Source organism: Schistocerca piceifrons, chromosome 9 (assembly GCF_021461385.2).
Source record: "Schistocerca piceifrons isolate TAMUIC-IGC-003096 chromosome 9, iqSchPice1.1, whole genome shotgun sequence".
NCBI classification, from domain to species: domain Eukaryota; kingdom Metazoa; phylum Arthropoda; class Insecta; order Orthoptera; family Acrididae; genus Schistocerca; species Schistocerca piceifrons.
Window position 1 is genome coordinate 218,907,552 of NC_060146.1, and position 24,123 is coordinate 218,931,674.

General features: G+C 39.3%; 1 protein-coding gene across 1 annotated transcript in view; it reads left to right on the plus strand.

The window, feature by feature from the left end:
- The window catches only part of LOC124717303 (1,5-anhydro-D-fructose reductase-like), a 78,804-nt gene that overhangs the window by 24,227 nt on the left and 30,454 nt on the right, over positions 1-24,123 (plus strand). Inside the window, exon 5 of the mRNA XM_047244129.1 lies at positions 23,054-23,213. Within this exon, the coding sequence (XP_047100085.1) occupies positions 23,054-23,213 (160 nt within the window). The remainder of the gene's footprint in view (positions 1-23,053; positions 23,214-24,123) is intronic.

Consider the following 24,123-nt stretch of genomic DNA (forward strand, 5'->3'; position numbering starts at 1 on the left):
GCAACAGACACCATATTGATCCAGCAGCCGCTGTGAATTAAGACACAAAGGAATTGCAGACATAAGCTGTGAGTTCGCATTGACTGAAATCAATGGGAAAAGTTGAAAACTTGTGCCGGACCAGGATTCGATCTGGGTCTCCTGTTACTCTAGCTCGTCTCCTGTCAGACATGTCCAAAAGAGCAGACACACACTATATATACACACACTAAAGAGGCAAAGAAACTGGTACATCTGCCTAATATCATGTAAGACCCTCGCGAGCACACAGAAGTGCCACAACACGATGTGGCATGGACTCGACTAATGTCTGAAGTAGTACTGGAACTGACACCATGACTCCTGCAGGGCTGTCCATAAATCTGTAAGAGTATGAGCGGGTGGAGATCTCTTCTGAACAGCATGTGCCAAGGCATCCGAGATATGCTCAATAATGTTCATTTCTGGGGAGTGGCCAGTGTTTAAACATAGGAGGGTGTTCCTGGAGTCATTCTGTAGCAATTCTTGACATGTGGAGTGTCACATTGTCCTGCTGGAATTGCCCAAGTCTGTCAGAATGCACAATGGACATGAACAGATGCAGGTGATCAGACAGGATGCTGACTGTAACTCCAACTGACATGCCCAACTCTATCACAGAGACTCCACCAGCTTGAACAGTCCCCTGCTGACATGCAGAGACCACGGATTCATGACATTGTCTCTATACCCGTACACGTCCATCTGCTCGATGCAATTTGAAATGAGACTTGTTTGACCAGGCAATATGTTTCCAGTCATCAACAGTACAGTGTTGGTATCGAGGAGTCCAGGCGAGTCGTAAAGCTTTGTGTTGTGCAGTCATCAAGGGTATGCGAGTGGGCCTTCGGCTCCAAAAGTCCATATTGATACTGTTCGTTGAGTAGTTCACATGCTGACACTTGTTGATGGCCCAGCATTGAAATCTGCAGCAATCTGCAGAAGGGTTGCACTTCTGTCACGTCAGACAATTATTTTCAGTCATCGTTGGTCCCGTTCTCGCAGGATCTTTTTCTGGCAGCAGTGATGTGAGAGATTTGATGTTTTGCCAGATTCCTAATTTTCAATGTAGACTCGTGAAATGGTCATACATGAAAATCCCCACATAATCGCTGCCTCGGAGATGCTGTGTCCCATCGCTCGTGCGCTGACTGTAACACCACGTTCAAACTCACTTAAATCTTGATAATCTGCAGTCACAGCAGCAGTAACTGATCTAACAACAGCGCCAGACGTTCGTTGTCTTACATATGCTTTGCCGATCACAGTGCCATATTCTGCCTGTTTACGTATCTCTGTATTTGAATATGCGTGCCTGTACCAGTTTCTTTAGCGCTTCAGCGTATAAAAAAAGGTGGAACAGCCACTGATCTCTTCAGTGCAGAAGCACACCAGGTCAAACTCTTATGTGAATGGAAAATGGCGCAAGTAATGAGAACAATGGGCAAGGGGCACCTACAGTCGTTGTTGTTGTTGTTGTGGTCTTCAGTCCTGAGACTGGTTTGATGCAGCTCTCCATGCTACTCTATCCTGTGCAAGCTTTTTCATCTCCCAGTACCTACTGCAACCTACATCCTTCTGAATCTGCTTAGTGTATTCATCTCTTGGTCTCCCCCTAAGATTTTTACCCTCCACGCTGCCCTCCAATACTAAATTGGTGATCCCTTGATGCCTCAGAACATGTCCTACCAACCGATCCCTTCTTCTGGTCAAGTTGTGCCACAAACTTCTCTTCTCCCCAATCCTATGCAATACCTCCTCATTAGTTACGTGATGTACCCACCTAACCGTCAACATTCTTCTGTAGCACCACATTTCGAGAGCTTCTATTCTCTTCTTGTCCAAACTATTTATTGTCCATGTTTCACTTCCATACATGGCTACACTCCATACAAATACTTTCAGAAACGAGTTCCTGACACTTAAATCTGTACTCGATGTTAACAAATTTCTCTCCTTCAGAAACGCTTTCCTTGCCATTGCCAGTCTACATTTTATATCCTCTCTACTTCGACCATTATCAGTTATTTTGCTCCCCAAATAGCAAAACTCCTTTACTACTTTAAGTGCCTTATTTCCTAATCTAATTCCCTCAGCATCACCCGACTTAATTAGACTACATTCCATTATCCTTGTTTTGCTTTTGTTGATGTTCATCTTATATCCTCCTTTCAAGACACTGTCCATTCCGTTCAACTGCTCTTCCAAGTCCTTTGCTGTCTCTGACAGAATTACAATGTCATCGGCGAACCTCAAAGTTTTTATTTCTTCTCCATGAATTTTAATACCTACTCCGAATTTTTCTTTTGTTTCCTTTACTGCTCACTCAATATACAGATTGAATAACATCGGGGAGAGGCTACAACCCTGTCTTACTCCCTTCCCAACCACTACTTCCCTTTCATGTCCCTCGACTCTTATAACTGCCATCTGGTTTCTGTACAAATTGTAAATAGCCTTTCGCTCCCTGTATTTTACCCCTTCCACCTTTAGAATTTGAAAGAGAGTATTCCAGTCAACATTGTCAAAAGCTTTCTCTAAGTCTACAAATGCTAGAAACGTAGGTTTGCCTTTCCTTAATCTTTCTTCTAAGATAAGTCGTAAGGTCAGTACTGCCTCACGTGTTCCAGTGTTTCTACGGAATCCAAACTGATCTTCCCCGAGGTTGGCTTCTACTAGTTTTTCCATTCGTCTGTAAAGAATTCGTGTTAGTATTTTGCAGCTGTGACTTATTAAGCTGATAGTTCGGTAATTTTCACATCTGTCAACACCTGCTTTCTTTGGGATTGGAATTATTATATTCTTCTTGAAGTCTGAGGGTATTTCGCCTGTTTCATACATCTTGCTCACCAGATGGTAGAGTTTTGTCAGGACTGGCTCTCCCACAGTCGTAGTGCACTGATAAGTTGAGAATTTGGGTCTGACGGGAGGTGTGCTAGGGTAGTCTGTGCAGTTGCAATGGCCACTGTGTCTGGATGGCTCAGTGGTCAGAACATCTGCTAGTAAGCAGGAGACCCAGGTTAGAATTATGGTCCACCACAAATTTTCAACTTTCCCCATTGATTCCAACCAATGCCCACTCTCATCCGTCTGTAACTCCTTTGTGTGTTAATTCGTAGTGGCTGCTGGATCAGTGCGGTGTCTATTCTTGCAGATGTGTCCGAAAGACAGACACCACACATACACAAAAATTATCATCTAATTTTGTAATGACATGTTAAGCAGCAGACACTTTTTTACTGTGTAAGTTCTGTGTTACATGTGAAGAAACACACCAGTAAGATGTTAACTTGACAAAATCTGCAGTGAAAGTAGTTGAAAATTGTTAAATGTGACCAAAAGTGCTATGTGTGCAAGTGAAAAGGAAAACACGAATTTGCGTGTGACACAGAAGAGAAATAACCTCTTAATGAATTCTATGTGGACGACATATGGAATGTGTCCTTTAATATGTATTTGTGTACAGTAAATTGCATAACATGCTGAGGTAGTATAGCATTACTTGTTAAGGTACGCCACAGGTGAAATTTGAACCCAGTTACATGGGGACTTGATCAAAAAGTTTACATTTCATGTGCTTTTCTATCGACTACGTCACGATTTTGCACTGAAGTCATGAAAAATAAAATAACACACTTGATTGATCACATAGTCTCCAACAACAGTAGGCCTGTATATTTTTTCCTAACTCTGTACTAGGATTAGGTGACATAAAAAATAGAATTTAACATTATAGAGAGTTGCAACAACTCCTGAAACCCTCAGAAGAAAATCTGTATAACATATGGGGAAGGACTGGTGATATACAGTAGGTACATAAAGAAACCAATAGCAAATAATAAGAATGGAGGACCAAGGGAGAAGCTCTTCTAAGGAGTGTAGTCTTTCTCCTCTACAGTTCCATATACAATTGTATAACTGTTAGTTTACTCATCTTGAGTTGTAAGGATTAATCTGTAATAATTACTTGAGAGAAGGTGAACTTCTTAGCCAAAATTGAATGTAAATAACATTTATTGTCGAATGCTGGTTTCGGTAAGCGAGGTTACCATATACATGTCTGTGAAGACATTCATACATTGTGAAATTATACAGAGATAAAATTAAGTACACAAAGCAGATGCATTGTAATAGCAAAACCATATTACAACATATCTCAGTAAAAGGTTATTACAAGACTTAAATACCAGCTGTACAAGTACTCTTTCTGAAACGTTGCCAGGTATGTGAGGGATGAGATGAATGAGCATCGTCAAGTTGAGGTTAAAGTAACAGTGTACAGAGTAATACATCCCATACCACACCCTACTGTGTGCTTCACTGCAGACAGTGCACCACTAGACTGGTAGCTGGATTCCTGATACATGTCAATAACAGACTCCTGAACACCTTTTTTAAAATTATTGTAAAATAGTTTTTAAAACAGAAGCTAAAAATTACTCCTATTACATTTACTTGCATAAGTGCACCTATATAGAAGCTGCTTTACAACTAGGTGCAATTTCCACAAACTGATATACAATAAATTGCTATATGACAGTATTCTGTAATTTATAAAAATCTGCAGACATAATTGTAAAATTATTAAAGTTACAGGCAGGCTTCCACTGTGTTATTTTAATACCAGTCTATGCTGCAGATGAAAACCCAAGTAATTAACACATATGCAAATAGTAAAATAATTACAGTGATAGTGTATAACACAGTTAATTCACACAGTAACAACAGTTAGATGATGTTACCATGCATAGCAGAGTCACAGTCTGTGGCAACATTGTGTTCCAGAGATCTACTACTTAAAATGTATGGACTCATGACAATGATATTAATGGAAAGGCTAAAGTCAATGAGTTAATGTCACATTACACCAATATAAAAACATAAAAGACTTGAGGCAATGATAAGATTACATTCATGTGTGAGATGCATAATGCCCCACTAAATGGTTGTTTACTATATTATGTTAAGAGTATATTCCAATGCGCTGTATTTATCTTTATTGCCTGAAATTCCTATCATCATTCATTGTTCAGAGGAGAATGCAATGTCTGAATGATTTTGAGTGTGGAAGGATATGTGGCCTGATGTTTTCATATGTAAGGGTACCACTGTACCTTATTAGAGCAAGTTATCTTCGTAGGCCAACAAATGACCTGAAATCAGTAGCAGTGGAAACACGTCACTAAACTGCAAAGGTCACAGCCTGTAGAGATCAGCTGGACAGAAGCTACCACTGGGGGTTAAACAGCTCTCTGTGCAAAATTGACAATGAATGAAAGCATTCGCACATCTGAAGATGGTAACCATGTGTACTGAAACTGGTAATCAACAGTCAGGTTGTCTACAAGTGATCTTGGCTAAGAAGTTCACCTTTTCTCAAGTAATTACATTGTCACTTAGTACGGCTTGTACAGATTATCTTGTAATATCTATGCACAAATGGACAATAACTTACTAGTGTGTGTGTGTGTGTGTGTGTGTGTGTGTGTGTGTGTGTGTGTGTGTGTGTGAGAGTGAGTGAGTGAGTGATGTCTTTTTATATCTTTTTCACTTTCGAGATAGTTTTTTCCTTTGTGTATCAATTTGCCTAATTATAATTACTAAAGGAATCTATTCTGCATGTTGTGTTTAAAGTGCCTTCTTTTTCATTTGAATAATGAACTTTATTCACTGGAATTGTGATAACTTGATTACAATCTGCCTAAAAGGGTATAGGCCCAGTTAAAAGTGTTCATTAACTGGTGTAATTTTTTTTCTTTATATAGATTCAAGTCTCTGATGAGAGTTCAGTCAAAGTGGGCTTTTCACTTGACTAGTGGAATTGTAAAAGAATGTTCAAACAAAGTTTTTCAGTTTCCAGAAATTTGATCGAGGTACTCTTCAGTTTTCAAAACATCAAGTGGAGATTACCTTATACGCTGAGGCCTTGCTTGATGTTGTTTGCAGAAGTAGAGTAAAACCAGTTAAAGGTGTAGACACACAGAGCATGAGGGATGACCTTCATGCAAAAGCAATGCTTTCTATCTTGTCTGGTATGGAATTTGACAGCTGCAAACTATTGTGTCATGAGCTATAGCAAATAGTACTAGGCGCATTTGAAAAGTCCGTGCAAAGTCTGAGAGATGGCACCACCGGCATATATTGAGGTCATGTTTAGTTAGTAGCATCTTTGGAAAGAATGCACACCAAATTCCAGCCATATTGGTCTATCTCTTTGTGTTTGGCATTTGTGTGAGTCAAGGAAGTCAAGTGATTGTCAGAAAACGGACAAAAAAGAATTTCATGTGGTGATTAAACATTACTTTATGAAAGGCAAAATGCCTCAGGAGACTGAAGAGAAACTTGATAAACATTACAGCGACTCTGCACCTTCGATTAGAACACTTTATAAATGGTTTCAAAATTTTCGGAATGGCCAGATGGGCACAAGTGATGCTGAACGTTCTGAATGCCCTGTAGAGGTTATGACTCCAGAAATCATTGATAAAATCCATGATATGGTGATGGATGAGAGAAGAGTTAAGGTGTGTGAGATTGATAGTGCTGTGAGTGTATTGAATGAATGGGTACATAATATTTTGCATAAACATTTGGACTTGAGAAAGCTATCCGCAAGATGGGTTTTGCGATTGCTTATGCTTGACCAAAAACGGAATCGTGTGAAGTGTTGCAAGGATGGTTTGCAGCTGTTCAGGAAGAATACACAGGATTTGAAGTGTCGTTTCATCACTGTGGATGAAACATGGATACATTACTATACTCCTGAGACCAAACAACAATCTAAACAATGGGTTACCAAGGGATAATCTGCACCAAAAAAGGCGAAGACCATTCCTTCGGCCAGAAAGGTTATGGCGACTGTCTTTTGGGATTTGCAAGGGATAATCCTCATTGACTATCTGAAAAGGGTAAAACTATTACAGGTGAATAATATTCATCGTTATTGGACCATTTGAAAACCAAGCTGCAAGAAAAACGCCGGCGATTGGACCCCAAAAAAGTCCTTCTCCATCACGACAATGCACCAGCACACACCTCAGCAGTTGTGGTCGCAAAATTAATGGAAATAGGATTCCAACCCATTTCACATCCCCCCCTATTCTCCAGACTTGGCTCCCTTGGATTTCTATTTGTTCCCCAATTTGAAGAAATGGCTGGCGGGACAAAGGTTTTATTCAAACGAGAAGTTGATTGCAGCAACTTATAGCACTAATTTGCAGACTTGAACAATTCCTATTATTCGGAAGGGATCAACAGATTAGAACAGCATTGGATGAAGTATAGGAGTCTAAAAGGGGAGTATGTCAAAAAATAAAAAAGATTTACCCCAAACACGTAAGTAGTTTTTATTTTTGCACGGACTTTTCAAACTCCCCTCATATATGGAACTGTCTTAGGGTAATTCAAAGATAGCAATCTGAAATAAATAATGTTACATTGAAACAACAGTAATTCAATTATAAAACATTGTACTGTGATACTGTTGCACAATACATAAGTGGAGTTGAAGCATTAGCACAGTCTGTTGTAGCACAGTCTGTTGCAGACTAGACTGCCAGAGTCTTACGTGGAGTGCTAGCAAAATGTGGTTCATTTGTTACTGCTTGGGACTCCTGTGAGCAAAGTAAGCACACTTGAGATAATTTAACAGCAAGATTACAGAGAGAAGTGCGACATCTGTCACATGTTAAAGAAACAGCAAATGTTTTTGCTGCTGTTAAAGTTAATCACAAAAAGGATAAAAGTCAGTGTTTGCAAAGCAATTTAAGCAAAAACACTGTAAATGAGAAGACTGCTAAGTGCTTTTATTGTTATAAGAAAGATCATTTTAAGTCTGACTGCAAAAAAAGACTGTTTAAGTCAATAAACTAAACCTCAAGCTCTCAGTGCAGAAATTAGTAAGATTTTGGCAACCTCTACTAATTGTGATAATATTCGGTGTGCTAATAGTAAACTACACTCTGCCTGAACAGGCCATGAAGGCCCAATGGAGTGCTGCATCAAAATACATGACATTCCTAGAAGGAATGTGTTTCAACATTTAAAACAATAGGGAAGTTTGAAATTCACACCCAGACAGGAGATAATTCAGTGGCCTGTGCTGAAGGTATTGGATCAGTTAAGTTAAATGCAGTAGTAGTCTGTGTATGGGAACTCTGTACAATAGAGAATGCATTATATGTACCTAGTTTGAAGAAAAATCATTTTTCGGTGGAAACAGCAGATAGTAAAAGTTTAAAAATCATAGTTAACGACAAAATTGGGGTATGTAGTGAGAGATGCAGCAATTGGTATAAAGGCTGAAAATCAGCATTACAGAATCTTGTTTTCAATAGAAAGTGCTGAAAAGGCAAATTGTAAACTGTCTAAATTAGCTCTGTTACAGCATAAGAGGTTGGGACATGTAAACTTTCAATCATCTGAAGAAAATGGCTAACTATGGTTTGAGTCCAAATCTAAAATAATCGCCGGAAGTAAATTCTTTTGTGAAACCTGTCAGTATGGTAAACTGCATAGGAGGGGATTCAAATCAAATTTGCTAATGAATGCTTGTAGTCCAGAAGAATTTTTTTGTGCTGATATATGTGAAAAGATTCCAGATGTTGCTTCAGAGGTCTTAGTGTTTCTTTTGGAACTCATGTGGATCACCTCACACTTTTCATTATTTAGCGTCAATTGCCACCTGCCACACCATACAGCAATCTTTTCTAAATCGCTTTGCAACTGATACTGGTCTTCAGATGACCTTACTAGACGGTAAATTACAGCATCATCTGCAAACAACCTAAGAGAACTGCTCAGATTGTCACCCAGGTAATTTATATAGATCAGGAACAGCAGAGGTCCTAGGACGCTTCCCTGGGGAACACCTGATATAACTTCAGTTTTACTCGATGATTTGCCGTCTATTACTACGAACTGCGACCTTCCTGACAGGAAATCACGAATCCAGTCGCACAACTGAGACGATACCCCATAGGCCTGCAGCTTGATTAGAAGTCGCTTGTGAGGAACGGTGTCAAAAGCTTTCTGGAAATCTAGAAATATAGAATCAACTTGAGATCCCCTGTCGATAGTGGCCATTACTTCGTGCGAATAAAGAGCTAGCTGCGTTGCACAAGAATGATGTTTTCTGAAACCATGCTGATTACGTATCAATAGATTGTTCCCTTCAAGGTGATTAATAATGTTTGAATACAGTATATGCTCCAAAACCCTACTGCAAACCGACGTCAATGATATAGGTCTGTAGTTCGATGGTGGTACATGAAGGTACATGAGACAAAGGTATTAAATACAGTGGGAGTAGTCTTAAACCTAATGTACACTCAGATCCTGATATTAGTACTCGTCATTCAACAACAGGTTGTGTCAGTATATTAATCAGTAGACCAGTTACCTGGACATTGGCAGACAAAAATGTGTTGCCAGATTAACAATGGAATTGGAGGATGTTGCAGCATCTGATGGAGCTGTTGTAATAATTTGGCTTTGCACATTCTTGCAGCAGCTCAGTGTCAACATGAAACAACCAGCATAACTCTTTGTGGTCAACCAGGGTGCATTGCAATTGTTAAAAAATAATGAATGTCACAAAAGGACTAAACACATAGATAAAGTCTCATTATGCCTGTGAAGAGATAAATGATGATTCTATTCTTGTATCCTATGTCAAGTCAGAATATAAGGTGGAGCATTATTGTGATGCAATTTGCACAAGTGGTTTTGCCACAACTCTAGACATTTTCTTTGGAATGTTACACACAGGTGGCGCAAAACTTCCAGATAGTATTCCTTATTGACTGTACGGGCATATGACAGGAACTTATGATGCACTATCCTACTGTAATCGAAGGAAACAGCGAGGAGAACCTTCACATGTGATCAGACTTGTCAAATTTTTCTTTTGGTCTTGGCTTTTCAGGCAGTTTCCATTGGGACGATTGGGCCTCGGTTTCGATATCATACCCAAACACCCTCTTTCGTCACCTGTGAGCTCCTTCTTTAGAAGTTCTAGATTGTTGTCAGCTTCATTTATCAACTCTTGAACAATGTTTATATGATGTTGTTTTTGATCACAATTCAACAATTTTGGAACACACTTTGCTGTTACATATTTCTTGTCCCAAACATCTGAAAAAATTGTTTGAGCCAAAGGATACACTGACATCATCAACAACCTCTCTGATGATGATTCAGCAATTTTTCAGAACTATTTTCATTACTTCTTCCACATTGTCATCAGTAATTGATATGCTAAAGCATCCAGGGCAGTCATCATCCTCAATGTCTACTCAGTCCTCTTCGAAATGTTTATGCCACTCGTAAACTCTTACTTTACTCATAGTAGCAATACGAGAGAAGGAAAGTTGCTACTCACCATATAGCGGAGATGCTGAGCCGTGATAGGCACAATAAAAAGATTCACACAATCATAGCTTTCGGCCATTAAGGCCTTTGTCAGCAGTACACACATACACACACCCACTCACCCACTCACAACTTGCACGCACATCTGGAGTCCCAGAGAGCTGAAACTACACTGCGAGCAGCAGCACCAGTGCATGATGGGAGTGGCAACTGGGTGGGGGTAAGAAGGAGGCTGGGGAGGGGAGGGGGAGGGATAGTATGGTGGGAGTGGCAGACAGTGAAGTGTTGCAATTTAGACAGAGGGTAGGAGAGAAGGTGCGGAGGGGGGAGGGGGTAAGTAGCGGAAAGGAGAGGGGGGAAAAAAATTAAAAGACTAGGTGTGGCGGTGAAATGATGGCTGTGTAGTGCTGGAATGGGAACAGGGAGGGGGCTGGATGGGTGAGGACAGTGACTAACGAAGGTTGAGGCCAGGAGGGTTACGGGAACGGAGGCTGTATTTCAGGGAAAGTCCCCACCTGCGCAATTCAGAAAAGCTGGTGTTGGTGGGAAGGATCCATATGGCACAGGCTGTGAAGTAGTCATTGAAATGAGGGGTACCATGTTTGGCAGTGTGTTCAGCTACAGGGTGGTCCACTTGTTTTTTGGCCACAGTTTGTCGGTGGCCGTTCATGCGGACAGACAGCTTGTTGGTTGGCATGCCTACATAGAATGCAGCACAGTGGTTGCAGCTTAGCTTGTAGATCACACGACTGGTTTCACAGGGAGCCCTGTCTTTCATGTGATAGGTAATGTTAGTGATCGGACTGGAGTAGGTTGTGCCTATCCGCTATATGGTGAGTAGCAACTTTCCTTCTCTCGTATTGTTACATTCCATCCTGGATTTTCCATTGTTTGATTTACTCATAGTAGATTCACCAAAAGCCACAATCAACATTTTGAATGCAGTGTTGCACTTCATTTCTTTCTTCAAGCAAAATTTAATGCAAATTCTTTGCTGCTCAATCTTTTATGAAAGTAAAAATTCGCCAAGCACTCGAAAACACGTCTAATTTTTTTTTTTTTTTTTTTTTTTTTTTTTTTAATCGGTTGTATGAAACCTGTGAAAATAAAAAGTTCCCAGTTCCCATTATTTTTGATCACACCTTGTATAGTTCAGGAGATTTTATGTTTTATACACAGGAGTTTGATTCTTTAAAGAATTGATGGTGCGGGTTTATTGGTGCACCCTAATTGATCTTAGCTTATTCTTGTCCCCTGTTTGACATATACAATGTAACTACCACACCACCTCCACTGAATATCAGTTCTCCAAATTTACCTAGCAGAGTTTCGTGAGAACCACATCATCTTTCCTCCAGAGAGTTCCATTTAAGATACCTGAGCAGCTTTGTATAGGCTATATCCATCTGTTATGATTCTGGCTGCACATCTCTGATTTCTTCTGATGTCTGTTGCCATACCTATTTGATAAGGATACATAATACTGGAACAGCAGTCTAGAATTGGTCATACTAATTTCTTGTATGAATTTTTCCTGTGTAATTACTCCACACTCCCATAACCCTTCCACCAATACTGGTTCTCCCTTTTGCCATCCCCACTAAAACTTTTGTGTCAGTCCAATGTCATATAACTTTTTGTATTACTCCTGAATGTTTAAATGATGTTTCGTGCTCCAGACACGTATCACTCATCTTGTAATTCAGTGGTGTCGGGTTCATTCTTTTTGTCATGGTCACTTTCTGCTTTTCCTCCACATTTACAGAGAGCAACATTTCTTACTTACTCATTTACAGTTGGAGACAAAAGCTTGACTAGCATTAAGCAGTACAGTTATGATTTATTTTTAATGCAGCATACAGACAAAGTTTCTATGATGTCTTTGTCTCATGTTGACTAATTCCACATCACTGAAGGTTCACCTTTGTGATATGATCTACAGAACACAATGGATGGATGAATGAATGAATGAATGGGTCAATTAATCAAGCAACCAAATAAAATTTTGTCTAAGTTTATCAGTGTTTCCGTTGGTGTGTTCAGCTCACATCAGTCTAGAAATGTGTCCATTATTCAGGAACACACATTTTCAGTAACTTCCCAGAAAAATTGAAATTTTAGTTACCAACAAAGTACTAAGAGCTGCCTGAAGAATTTTTTGATGATAGTCTTGTTCTCCATTGATGAATTTGTTAGCAGAGCTGACTGGTTGCATTATTATTAACCACTGATAAGCGGAAACATTATTCCAAAAATAGAAAACAGTCACTGTTGCAAGTGTTTTATTAATAATGACACATTTTGTGTGGTTAGCTCATTCCCAGATTATCTGTAATTAGATCAACAATCCTGTTACAGAACAATTTATTCATGATCAGTGGAATAGCTTAGCTAAAAGTGAGATGTAAAGTGATTCACTAGCCTTGAACAGCAGGGACAGCATTAGTCATATTTAAAAGCCATTGGTATGATTGAGTTAAAGCAAAGGCCACAATCATCAAATATGAATCACTAGCAGTTTACTGAAATAGTTATTTTCTGTGTCACTAGTAGTTAATCTATTTGCAATTTTTAAGAATATTATATTCAGTTCCATCTTTTTGATTGGCTCTGAGCAGCATTTACTTTATTTCAGTCCCTTTTTCCTATCAGCGCTGCCACTCTGCACTTTCACTAAATTTTGTCCTCGAGCCAGCCTACTGCGCCTACTGTGCAGGCCACTCACTTCAGCATTCACTTTGTCTAGAGCAGTGTCGCTAACCAATTTGCTTACTGCATGTTACTGTGGTTTGGTGAGTTTCATTTTGATTCCTTATGCTGCATTCATGCATTTTACGCTTTTAGCCTGGAGGTTTTCACTTGCCATTTCAGGCTTTCCTTCATGTATATTTCATGACTGTGGCCTTCACTTTAATGCTACCACATCAGTGGCTTCTGAATACGACTAATTCGATCTCTGCTGTTTGAGGCAAAAGAAATACTTCACTTCTCACCTTTAATTTAGCTATCTCATTGATCGATTCTCGATAGGTTCGTGAGTAAAGTGTTATTAACAAGATTGGTATTACTAATGATAGATAATCTGAAGATGCACTAACTGGGCAAAATGCATCATTATTAATACTGCACTTGCAACAGGGACTGTTTTCTGTTTTTGGATAATTGAATCACTCTTGCTGCATCAGGCCAAAATGGAGTGGAGTAATGTGTTAAACATCATTAACACTGACCACTGCATGACTGAATGCTGTCAGGTGGTGTTGCAGGCAAGTGAGGTGGCACAGTGAGCAGAGACGATTGGGGAATCATTTTTGCCATGATACGGGCCGCAAATGGGGAGACCCGCTGACATAAGTGACTCTGACAGAGAGCAGGTTGTCATGGCCTGCAACTGTGAACAAGCTTCTCAGAAATGGTATAGCCAGTCTTCTATTTGTATGCTGCTTTCATGAGCATCTAAGAAAGTGCTTAAGGATGGCGAAACCGTGATGAGGTGATGAGGTGCTGGACATTGAAGCTTCATCGCAGAATGTGGAGGTCCGAGGCTTGCCTCTCTGTACAGCAGGACAGGTGGCAATCTGATGACGGAGTACAATGCTGGTGCTTCAGAGCACCAAGCACTGAGTGGGCATAATTGAGCTGGTTCTTCACAGAAGACGACACATACGTGATCCCGTGTTGACTTGACGATATTGTCAGTTAGAATTGAACTGTGCACGGTGTGATCGAGACTAGACTGTGTACTGATGCAAACTGCATCAGTCCTCAACTGTCAAACATTTCTGCATTTAGTAAAAGTTGCAAGACCCCCAACTGATATTCCTTAGTTATTCATTAATTTGCAACTCTCTGAATTGGTAGTCCAACAACTTGAAGATAAACGTACAATTTATTCTTCTCTTAATGTGCGGTGGCTCTGATCTGGACCATGTGTAACATTTTACTGATAAAATAAGGCCATTACAAACATCATCACTTTAGTTGACATTATTATTCATTAGACATTCAGGATGTAAATATGTTTGGAGCCATGTACGGTGCACAAGTCTCTTTGCTGTGCTTGAGATTTCAGCCACAATTATACCACTCCAGTCACTGCACAGAGCCCTAAAGGAACACCTCAGACAGACAAACAGAACAGCAACAAAATGTGATCAAAAGTAATATTGTTATCAAATAAAGATAACTTTAATTTTTGAGATGATGATTTTACCTAACTTCCGACCAAATCCCCACTAATGCTGAATTTATCGTGCTTGTTATTTATAGACAGTTACAGTATGGGGGTTGAGAGTTAACCGACTACCTTTAACCACAATTATTACAGGTAAAACCACTGAAAATCTAATACCCTCTCATCTGCTGCCTCTTATACAATAAGGTGACAAAAGTCATGGGATAGTGATTTGCATATACACGGATGGCAGTAGTATCGTGTACACAAGGTATAAAACAGCAGTGCATTGGTGGAGCTGTCATTTGTAATCAGGTGATTCATGTGAAAAGCTTTCTGACACTATAATGGCCACATGACAGAAATTGACGGATTTTGGATGCAGAATGGTAGTGGAGCTAGATGCATGGGACATTCCATTTCAGAAATCATTAAGGAATTCAATATTCAGCATGAAGAGAGTGCCAAGAATACCAAATTTCAGGCATTACACAGTGCTCGATGGTCTTCAATTAATGACCAAGGGCAATGGCATTTTGTAGGGTTGTCAGTGCATGAAATAACTGCAGAAATCAATATGAGATGTACGATGAACGCATCTGTCAAAACAGTGCAGTGAAATTTGGTGTTAATGGGCTATGGCAGCAGTGCCTTTGCTAACAGCACAACATCAGCTGCACCACCTCTCCTGGGCTCGTGACCATATTGGTTAGACTTTAGATCACTGGGAAATGATGGCCTGGTCAGATGAGTCCCAATTTTGGTTGGTAAGAGCTGATGATAGGGTTTGAGTGTGGTGCAAACCCCACGAAGCTGTGGATCCAGGTTGTCAACAAGCTGGTGGCAGCTCCATAATGGTGTGAGCTGCATTTACATGGAATGGACAGTGTCCTCTGGTCCAAATGAACTGATCATTGATGAGAAATGGTTATGTTCGGCCACTTGGAGATCATTTGCATCCATTCTTGGACTTCATGTTCCCAAATGATAATGGAATCTTTGTGGATGACAAAGTGTTACTGGTCCACAGTTGTTTTTTGGGTGACTGCACCACAGTTGTTCACAATTAATTTGTGGAACATTCTGGATAATTCAAGTGAATGATTTGGCCACCCAGATTGCCCACCATGAATCTCATCACACATTTATGGGACATAATCGAGAGGTCAGTTCGTGCACATAATCCTGCTCTTCGTGCACATAATCCTGCTCTGACAACACTTCCCCAATTATGGATGGCTGCAGAGGCAGCATTGCTCTATATTTCTGTAGGGGACTTATTATGACTTGTCAAGTCTATGACGTGTCGAGTTGCTGCACTACATCAGGCAAAAGGAGATCCGACACAATATTAGGAGGTTTCTCTTGACTTTCATTGCCTCATTGTAAACAGACATGGATCAGAATCACTTGCACAAGTATGATAAATAGTGTAAAACTAACTTTGATCCTCCACTTAACAACTATTAGACTACTATCAAATGGGTGTATACATGCTTCGTTTACATCATCAACTTTTTACATATATTTTCATTCTTTGCTTATATTAGATTATCGAGATACGCATGGTTACACAATATTAATTATGTAATAATTTGGTTCAGGTTAAGTTACATGTTACTCTGGTTCATGTAAAGCTAGATTCATATTAACAGCAAATAATTAAAGTAGACAGTAGGTCAAATTCTTTTCCAATGACCTCTCAGCACTAAAATTGTCCCTTTTTTCCCACCTTCAAACAGAATTACTATGAAAATTCTTGATTGTCTGGTAAGAGTTAGTTCAGGTATATCACACATCTGAATATCTCAGATAAACAGTCTACACTATAATAACCTATCAGTTCATATTTAATTTCTGTGGCTAATTCAATTTGTCAAACAATGGAAACTCCAGGTTGGAATGTCAACACTATTTGGAAAAGGATAGATTGTTACTCACCATGAAAGTGACACCTTGAGCTGCAGGTAGGCACAACAAAAAGACTCCGAGCTGCCGGAGATGGTGTCTGTGTATGTGTGAAATGTGCTTTCTTGTGTGAATGTGTTTTCTTTGCTGAAGAAGGCTTTGGCAAAAAGCTAAATGTGTAACAGTCTTTTTGCTGCGCCTGTCTGCAACTCAACATGTCATCTTTATATTGAGTGCAATCTATCCTTTACCTAATATGTCAATTACATTTTTTATATGCAGAAATTCATCTTAGCAAAAGTCAGTTAAAGTGATCATCTCCAGTGGTAGGAATCAGGAGACAAAGAATTCTAAATTTATTCAACAAATTGCATCAGATCTGCATGCTATTTGATAAGACAATTGTATGTCTTATCTGCAACAATGGTTAAAGCACCTCATGCTAATCCTATATAGGTAAGCAGGGGAAGATAGAAATCTCCCTGGATGTGTTTATCAAGTGAAACTTGCCATATAAAACTTAACATAATAACGTACAAACCCTAAAATAAAATTACACACAAATTTTGTTCTATTAGTATGTAATCCTAAAAATATTCTTTTGTTAGACCTTTACTAGTTTCAGAACAGTACTTAATGCCTAAACATTGTTTGGGCTGGATGTTGCTGCATTGTAACATAGCATTCAAAGTGGAGAGACTCAGGAATGGTTGGGGCTCCATTTATTGATATTGCTGACAACATTAATAATAATTCTGATAGACTATACTATCAGGGCCAATGACTACAAAACAGGTGTTCTTCACATTAAGGGATATCTTTGAGATTCCTTACCTCATCTTACAGTGCTAGCAACTACATACATTATTTCTCCATTGTGATTAAGAACATGTCACCATTTGTACCTGAATTCTGCATAATGCTCGTTAAGTACTATTTTTAATTTTTTTAAATTTTTTAAATTTAAATTTTTTAATTAGAATAGTGCGAAATGTGACCCACTCCCAAGTGCTCAATACTTTGGTAGAGCTTATATGGTATACATCTTATACCATAAATTTTGAAGAATGTGATTCTGGTTTTATGTTTCACTTTAATCTGTTAAGAATGATTGATGACTCTCCTACTTTGATGTCCTCTGTTGTTATTCCTATTCCTGTATCTAAGTCCTGATCTGTCATGTTCTTGACCTTTGCTTTCTCTGTTTCTTGTATTTGTATTGTCTTCTTTCGTTCCACATGGTCCACTATTGTGGTGACTATGTGAGACATTGTGTTGGTTACAGTTATTGCTGTCACTAATTGTGTGTGACCTTTCTTATTGTCTGTCAATGGTGTGTATCTGTTACAAATGTTGTAATAAGCTGTTAACTTCACCCCAGTCTTTTCCAAAGAGTTTGTCTGTTACCTTTCATGGTAAGTGGCTGATAATTACTTCTAACAAATGTTCCTTCCGTATGAGATCTTCTAAGTATTTTGCTTTATTAATATATCCTTCAAAGAAATCTCTGTAACCCTTCCGAGAATAATTCTGGTATGGTTTGGAATAGACATAGTCTCTTTTGCACATTATCATTGCAGTTTTTGGTCTAAAAGTGATTTCAGAATCTTGATAAGTTTTTAAAATCTTCTGATTGTAATATCTCCCACTGCACCATGTCTCCAATCATACGGCTTATTAAAAATCTTATTTTGTCATAATCTGTCCATGTTTCTGATGACATACCTTTAAAAGATGTCAGAAATGAAACTGGGTGCTTATCCCCTATTGGTATAAATTTTGGAAACTTTTTTTTTGTCGTTTACTTAGTACAGCAGTACAGTCACTGCACTTACTATCTTACTTTTTGCCCATAAATCTTCAATATCTCCCCTTATTTCTTGTTTTGTATCCTCTGGATTTTAGTTATGTGATACCTTGTTTGTAATATTTATGTAATTATCATTGTTATTAGTTATTGATCCTCTATCACCTTTGAGTGTGGTAACTGATGATGTGGATTTATTGTCAAAAGGGCCCTTAGGTTTTCATCTACTTTCTTATTTCATACTTCACATTATAACTTGGGCTTCTCCAGTCTAGATTCTATTTCATTAATAACTGGAGATAGCTCTTTGTCAGTCTTATTCATAAACTTTTGTAATATGTGTTAAGTTGCTAGTAATTCTCTCTCTAAAATTTCAATTCTTTGCATTAAATCATCTTGTTCAGACTTGATCTTATGTACTTAAATGTTTTATTTCACAGTCCAGCTTTTCTTCTATGATTCCTAGTCATTCATCTACTCCTGCAACGTGACTGAATCCTAGATTGACTTGTTTGTCTAAACTGTCCATTGTGCCAGTAAATTGTTAAGTGAAGTCATGTAGTTTGCTGTCCATGCCATATAATCTGTTCTCAACCTTTGTAAAATTATTGTTCATTTGCATGAATCTCTTATTCATTTGAGAAAATTGGCCTAATACCAATTGCATAAACCATTCTATGGTCATATTACCTTCTGTGCAAGCCATGTTACATAATCTATATGTAAATAAATCTGAAATCTAGAAGGGAGTACGGGTGTTACTGGGTACATATTGTTTGTGGGATCAAGTTTCACCTACATGGGGGATGCACATTGAAAAAGTCTGTAAGAAATTAAGCACTATGTGCTATTTAATGAGAATATTAGAGGGATGCTGCAACGAAGATTCTCTGAAAACTGTGCATTATGCCTATATATACTCACAACTGAAATATGGAATTATTTTCTGGGGAAACTCTTTTCTTAGCCAAAAGCTCTTTAGCCTACAAAAAAGAATTATAGGAATAATGGAAGGTGTAAAATGGAACAAAACCTGTAGACTACTCTTTAAAAAGATAGAAATCCTCCCACATCCATGTATGTATATGTATGAGATAACCGTGTTTGTGAAAAAATGTTCAATGGAAAATCCCACTCTCTCCCAGAAAAATGAAAATATCCACTCCTGTAACACCACGCAAAAAGGAGACACCACCATGAATAAAAAAGGAACCCTGTAGTATGAGAAAGTTATTTATTATAAACTTCCCCCACAAATTAAATCAATAAATGACCTGGTTCGAATCCTGCCTCGGGCATGGATGTGTGTGATGTTCTTATGTTAGTTAGGTTTAAGTAGTTCTAAGTTCTAGGGGACTGATGACCACAGATGTTAAGTCCCATAGTTCTCAGAGCCAATAAATGACCTGGCAAATTTCAAGTCAACTGCTAAGGCATATTTGACTCATCACTGCTTCTATAGCCTCCACGAGCTCCTTCAGAAAGTTCACTAACGATTTGTGTCTTTGCCTTAGTGACATATCATATAAATGTTACTAGAACTTTAATGATTTACCATGTAAATGTTGCTGTAATGCAAATGCTAATCTGCCAGTACAGTACGTGCTCTTTTTGCTTTAAAATATCTATTCTTTATTTTTGTACAATATTTTTTCTGTATATTGTAGCTGAGTGATCATTTAATGTAGAAATAACGAAATTAATGCAAATTTAACATATAGTTTGTTCCAAATTGAATTGTCCTACATCAGAATGTACTATTTGTGTATATATGATTACCAGGACCAATAAAACTGTACTCTACTCTACTCTACTCTTGCTTTCAAATTAATTGTGGCTGAAATTTCTGTACCGACTTTCTGTAATTCCTTGTATGTATCACAAATGCCATACTGGTCAGAAATCACTGTACTTCACACTGTAGACTCTAAATAAAAGTGCACCCACTGAATTTAAGTTGCAGCAGGTGTGTACGTGTCACATCATGTTGTTGACTGCCACTGCCATTATGTAGTGCAGCTGGGGCAGTCTGTTGCTAGAGCTGCCGTCTCGTAGTAATGTGCTGATTACCGAACCCCACTGAGGTGCTCGAGTTGCCGGATGTGATCATTGAGCTTGCTTTCTCATTGATTCATTAATTCTGAAATGTGATTATGCATACAGTTATTGCTGTGTCATCCAAGCAAGGTACACACAGGGCAAAACCACCACAAGCGCAAAGATGCGAGCTGGTGCCAGTGCCGTAGAGACTCGCCACTCGCGCGAGTTCCACCAGAGCCACGGGCGGCGCTGAGGACAAAGATAATGACTGTGCCTCATCCAATTGCCAGCCGAGTACAATCCGCAAATGACCGGACAACAATGGACAGAAACCTACTCGGAAGACAGGAGAGCAGCTCTCGTCCACTCGGTTACAGATCATCGTCCAGGGCTGACTTAGGCAGGGAACGTCATTAGTGGACTCTTATCAGTGAACAGACAGTCGTTGTAAATTGCATTTACTATGTACTGTGAAGTTTACCTACTGTTATTTGCATTTAGGCATTGAGGGCCTTTTTTGTGTTATATTATAAGCAGTGTTGTACACCTCAATATCCAACAAGTCACAAAAATAAGTAAACCCTTTTAACTCGTATGTGTGCTTTGTTACTAATTTGTTGGAGTGTTGTAGGACCTTCATTCTCCTATCCTTTTACCTGACCCTGGGGCATAGCTGTGTGACAGTGGCAGGGAGAAATTGTCATAGTGGTGTACTGCACCAGAAGCTGTTTCATGAACTTGTAAACTCGGCCTACCGTAACAACTGTGGCAACTCGGCCTCCACAGCAGGAACGACAAGACCTTTACAAAACTGGTGACGAGGGTTACAAAAGTTACGAGTGTAGCTCAGTACTTTCCAAATCTTGATTGATTGAATCAATTCCAATTTATTCTCATACCACACAAAATATCAACTATGTTGTTGATCAAACTGTAGAACCTCTTGTACTCCTCTAAAACCTATTGCCCAGTAAGACATATCACATTTTTCTGTACACAGGATTGATGGTTGTGTCCGATTATGCCATAACCTGGGCGAACAGCTGTTCGATATGTTGTATGCTCTGTGCCTTTTGTGGAGACCAGTGAGGGCAGTGTTACGTTACGGTGGACCTGTGGGGCCTGTGGTGGTAGTCCGAGGCACCAGGTCAGCTGTGGACTACGTGAACTTTGCTGAGGACCACCCCTTCATGCTCGACGTCTTCCTCGACAGTGATCAGATCTTCCGACAGGATAGCTGTTCCTATCAGAATGCAAATATCTTGTTACATTGGTTTGAGGAGCACAATAGTGAACTCTGATTAATATCTCGGCTATGAAATTTGCCTGTACTGAATCAAATGGAACACACACGCGACACTTTTGGGCATCGGCTCCATCTCTACAAAACACTGGCCCATAATTTAGAGGAATTGCATGACCTATGATAGACATTTTGTGCCACACACCACCACAAACCTACCAAAGATTTGTCAAATCCAAGAAATGCAAAATTGCTGGGGTATTGAATTCAAAAGCTGCACTAATTCACTAAGAAGCAGGCAGTCGTAATGATACGGCTCATTATTGTAGGCTGTGTTGCATAAAATGAGTGTTTTGTAATACCTGACTTTAGTGCACTGCTGTAAACATTTTTTTAAATTTTTGTTTTAATGAGGCTTGGCCATAATAGCCTAAGGATTATCCTATAGCCTTTAGTATGTATACATTCTGATATTTGTGGTAAGTTTTTTAAAGTGTAAATGATAAAACTGTAAAAAATTGTGTCTCTTTCCACATTTTTGAGGACTACCTCACATATGTTCTATGGAAGGAACCTTAGCATATTAATTTCTTTTGTGATTATGTGTAATAGAGGGAAACATTCCACATGGGAAAAATATATCTAAAAACAAAGATGATGTGACTTACCAAACGAAAGCGCTGGCAGGTCGATAGGCACACAAACAAAAACAAACATACACACAAAATTCTAGCTTTCACAACCAACGGTTGCTTCGTCAGGAAAGAGGGAAGGAGAGGGAAAGACGAAAGGATGTGGGTTTTAAGGGAGAGGGTAAGGAGTCATTCCAACCCCGGAAGCGGAAAGACTTACCTTAGGGGGAAATAAGGACGGGTATACACTCGCGCACACACACACACACACACACACATATCCATCCACACATATACAGACACAAGCAGACATATTCAAAGACAAAGAGTTTGGCCAGAGATTTCAGACAAGGCAGAAGTGCAGAGGCAAAGATGTTGTTGAATGACAGGTGAGGTATGAGTCCCGGGATTGGAATGACTCCTTACCCTCTCCCTTAAAACCCACATCCTTTCGTCTTTCCCTCTCCTTCCCTCTTTCCTGACAAAGCAACCGTTGGTTGTGAAAGCTAGAATTTTGTGTGTATGTTTGTGTTTGTTTGTGTGCCTATCGACCTGCCAGCACTTTCATTTGGTAAGTCACATCATCTTTGTTTTTAGATATGTATATATATTTTCTCTTACATGCTCCATGCCCTAGAGAATCTCTGCATTCCAGATCTCTGGAACTATCAGTATATATTGCCTGCTGTAATGTAAATCTAATCAAAGTGTGGTCCAATATCCACTGCAGAGAACCTTGATGAGCACACATCTATTTGTAGGATACTTAAATATGGATGGCCAGGCATATGGTGTTCTATGTACTGAGAGTGCAACTTCTTCACATACTGTAAAATATATATTTTTTTTTCAAATTTCAGATTGTTGAACCATATTCAACTAACTAACCCAGTAGTTTCACAAATCGCACAGAAGCACAGCAAGACAAATGCCCAAATACTGCTGCGGTACCTCATTCAACTCGGCGTGGCAGTAATACCAAAGAGCACCAACCCGGACCGTCTACAGCAGAACTTTGATGTAAGTGTGTGCAGGCTCTCCCTATTGGATACGAATTCAACAGTTTGTGCATAAACTAAACAACTGTCATTTTGTACGTCACCTAACTCTTACCAGTTTGGAGACCAGCCACCTGGAAGAATGTTGGGCCTAGAAAACTGATCTTTTCCCATTATTTAAAGCATTGCTGGCAGGTATCAAATTGGTGTATTTTCAAGATTGATACATTAAAAAAAGACCACCTTCATGATTTATTTTTTATGTCTACTTGAAGGTAAATTACAAATTTTAAAATAATTATAACAGAAAGTATAATTATCCTTCCAAGAAAAAGTGAGACGTGAGCTATTGAGCAATTTCTTCCACTTGAGCTCACAAAATTTCTTATTCATTCAACAGGCACGATGTATCTGTAGCAGATTTCCAGCAAACTGTAAAACCTAATGAGCACACACATGAATTTAGGTCAATACAATCATAAAGATGACCTCGGTTTGAGGAAGGCCGGCGTGTACCAGATTCCGTGTCAATGTGGCAAGTCGTATATTGGTCAGACGATGCGTACCATCGAGGATCGATGCCATGAACACCAGAGGCACACTCGACTGATGTATCCAAGCAAGTCAGCAGTCGCTGAACATTGCTTGTCGGAAAATCACGCCATGGAGTATGACCGCATGAGGATTCTGGTACAGACGTCGAGATACTGGGACAGCCGTTGTTAGAGAGGCCATCGAAATTCGCACCAATGACGACCTCATAAAACGTGACTGTGGCTATAATCTTAGCAAGGCTTGGGAACCAGCGATTGGGTTTATTAAGAGTAAATCGAGCAAACGTATAGTTGTGACGACCATGGCGGACAGAGCCATCACACCGACGTCATCTCAGACGTCGTCGCAATCTGTTCCACCGCGCGACTGTGGCGCAG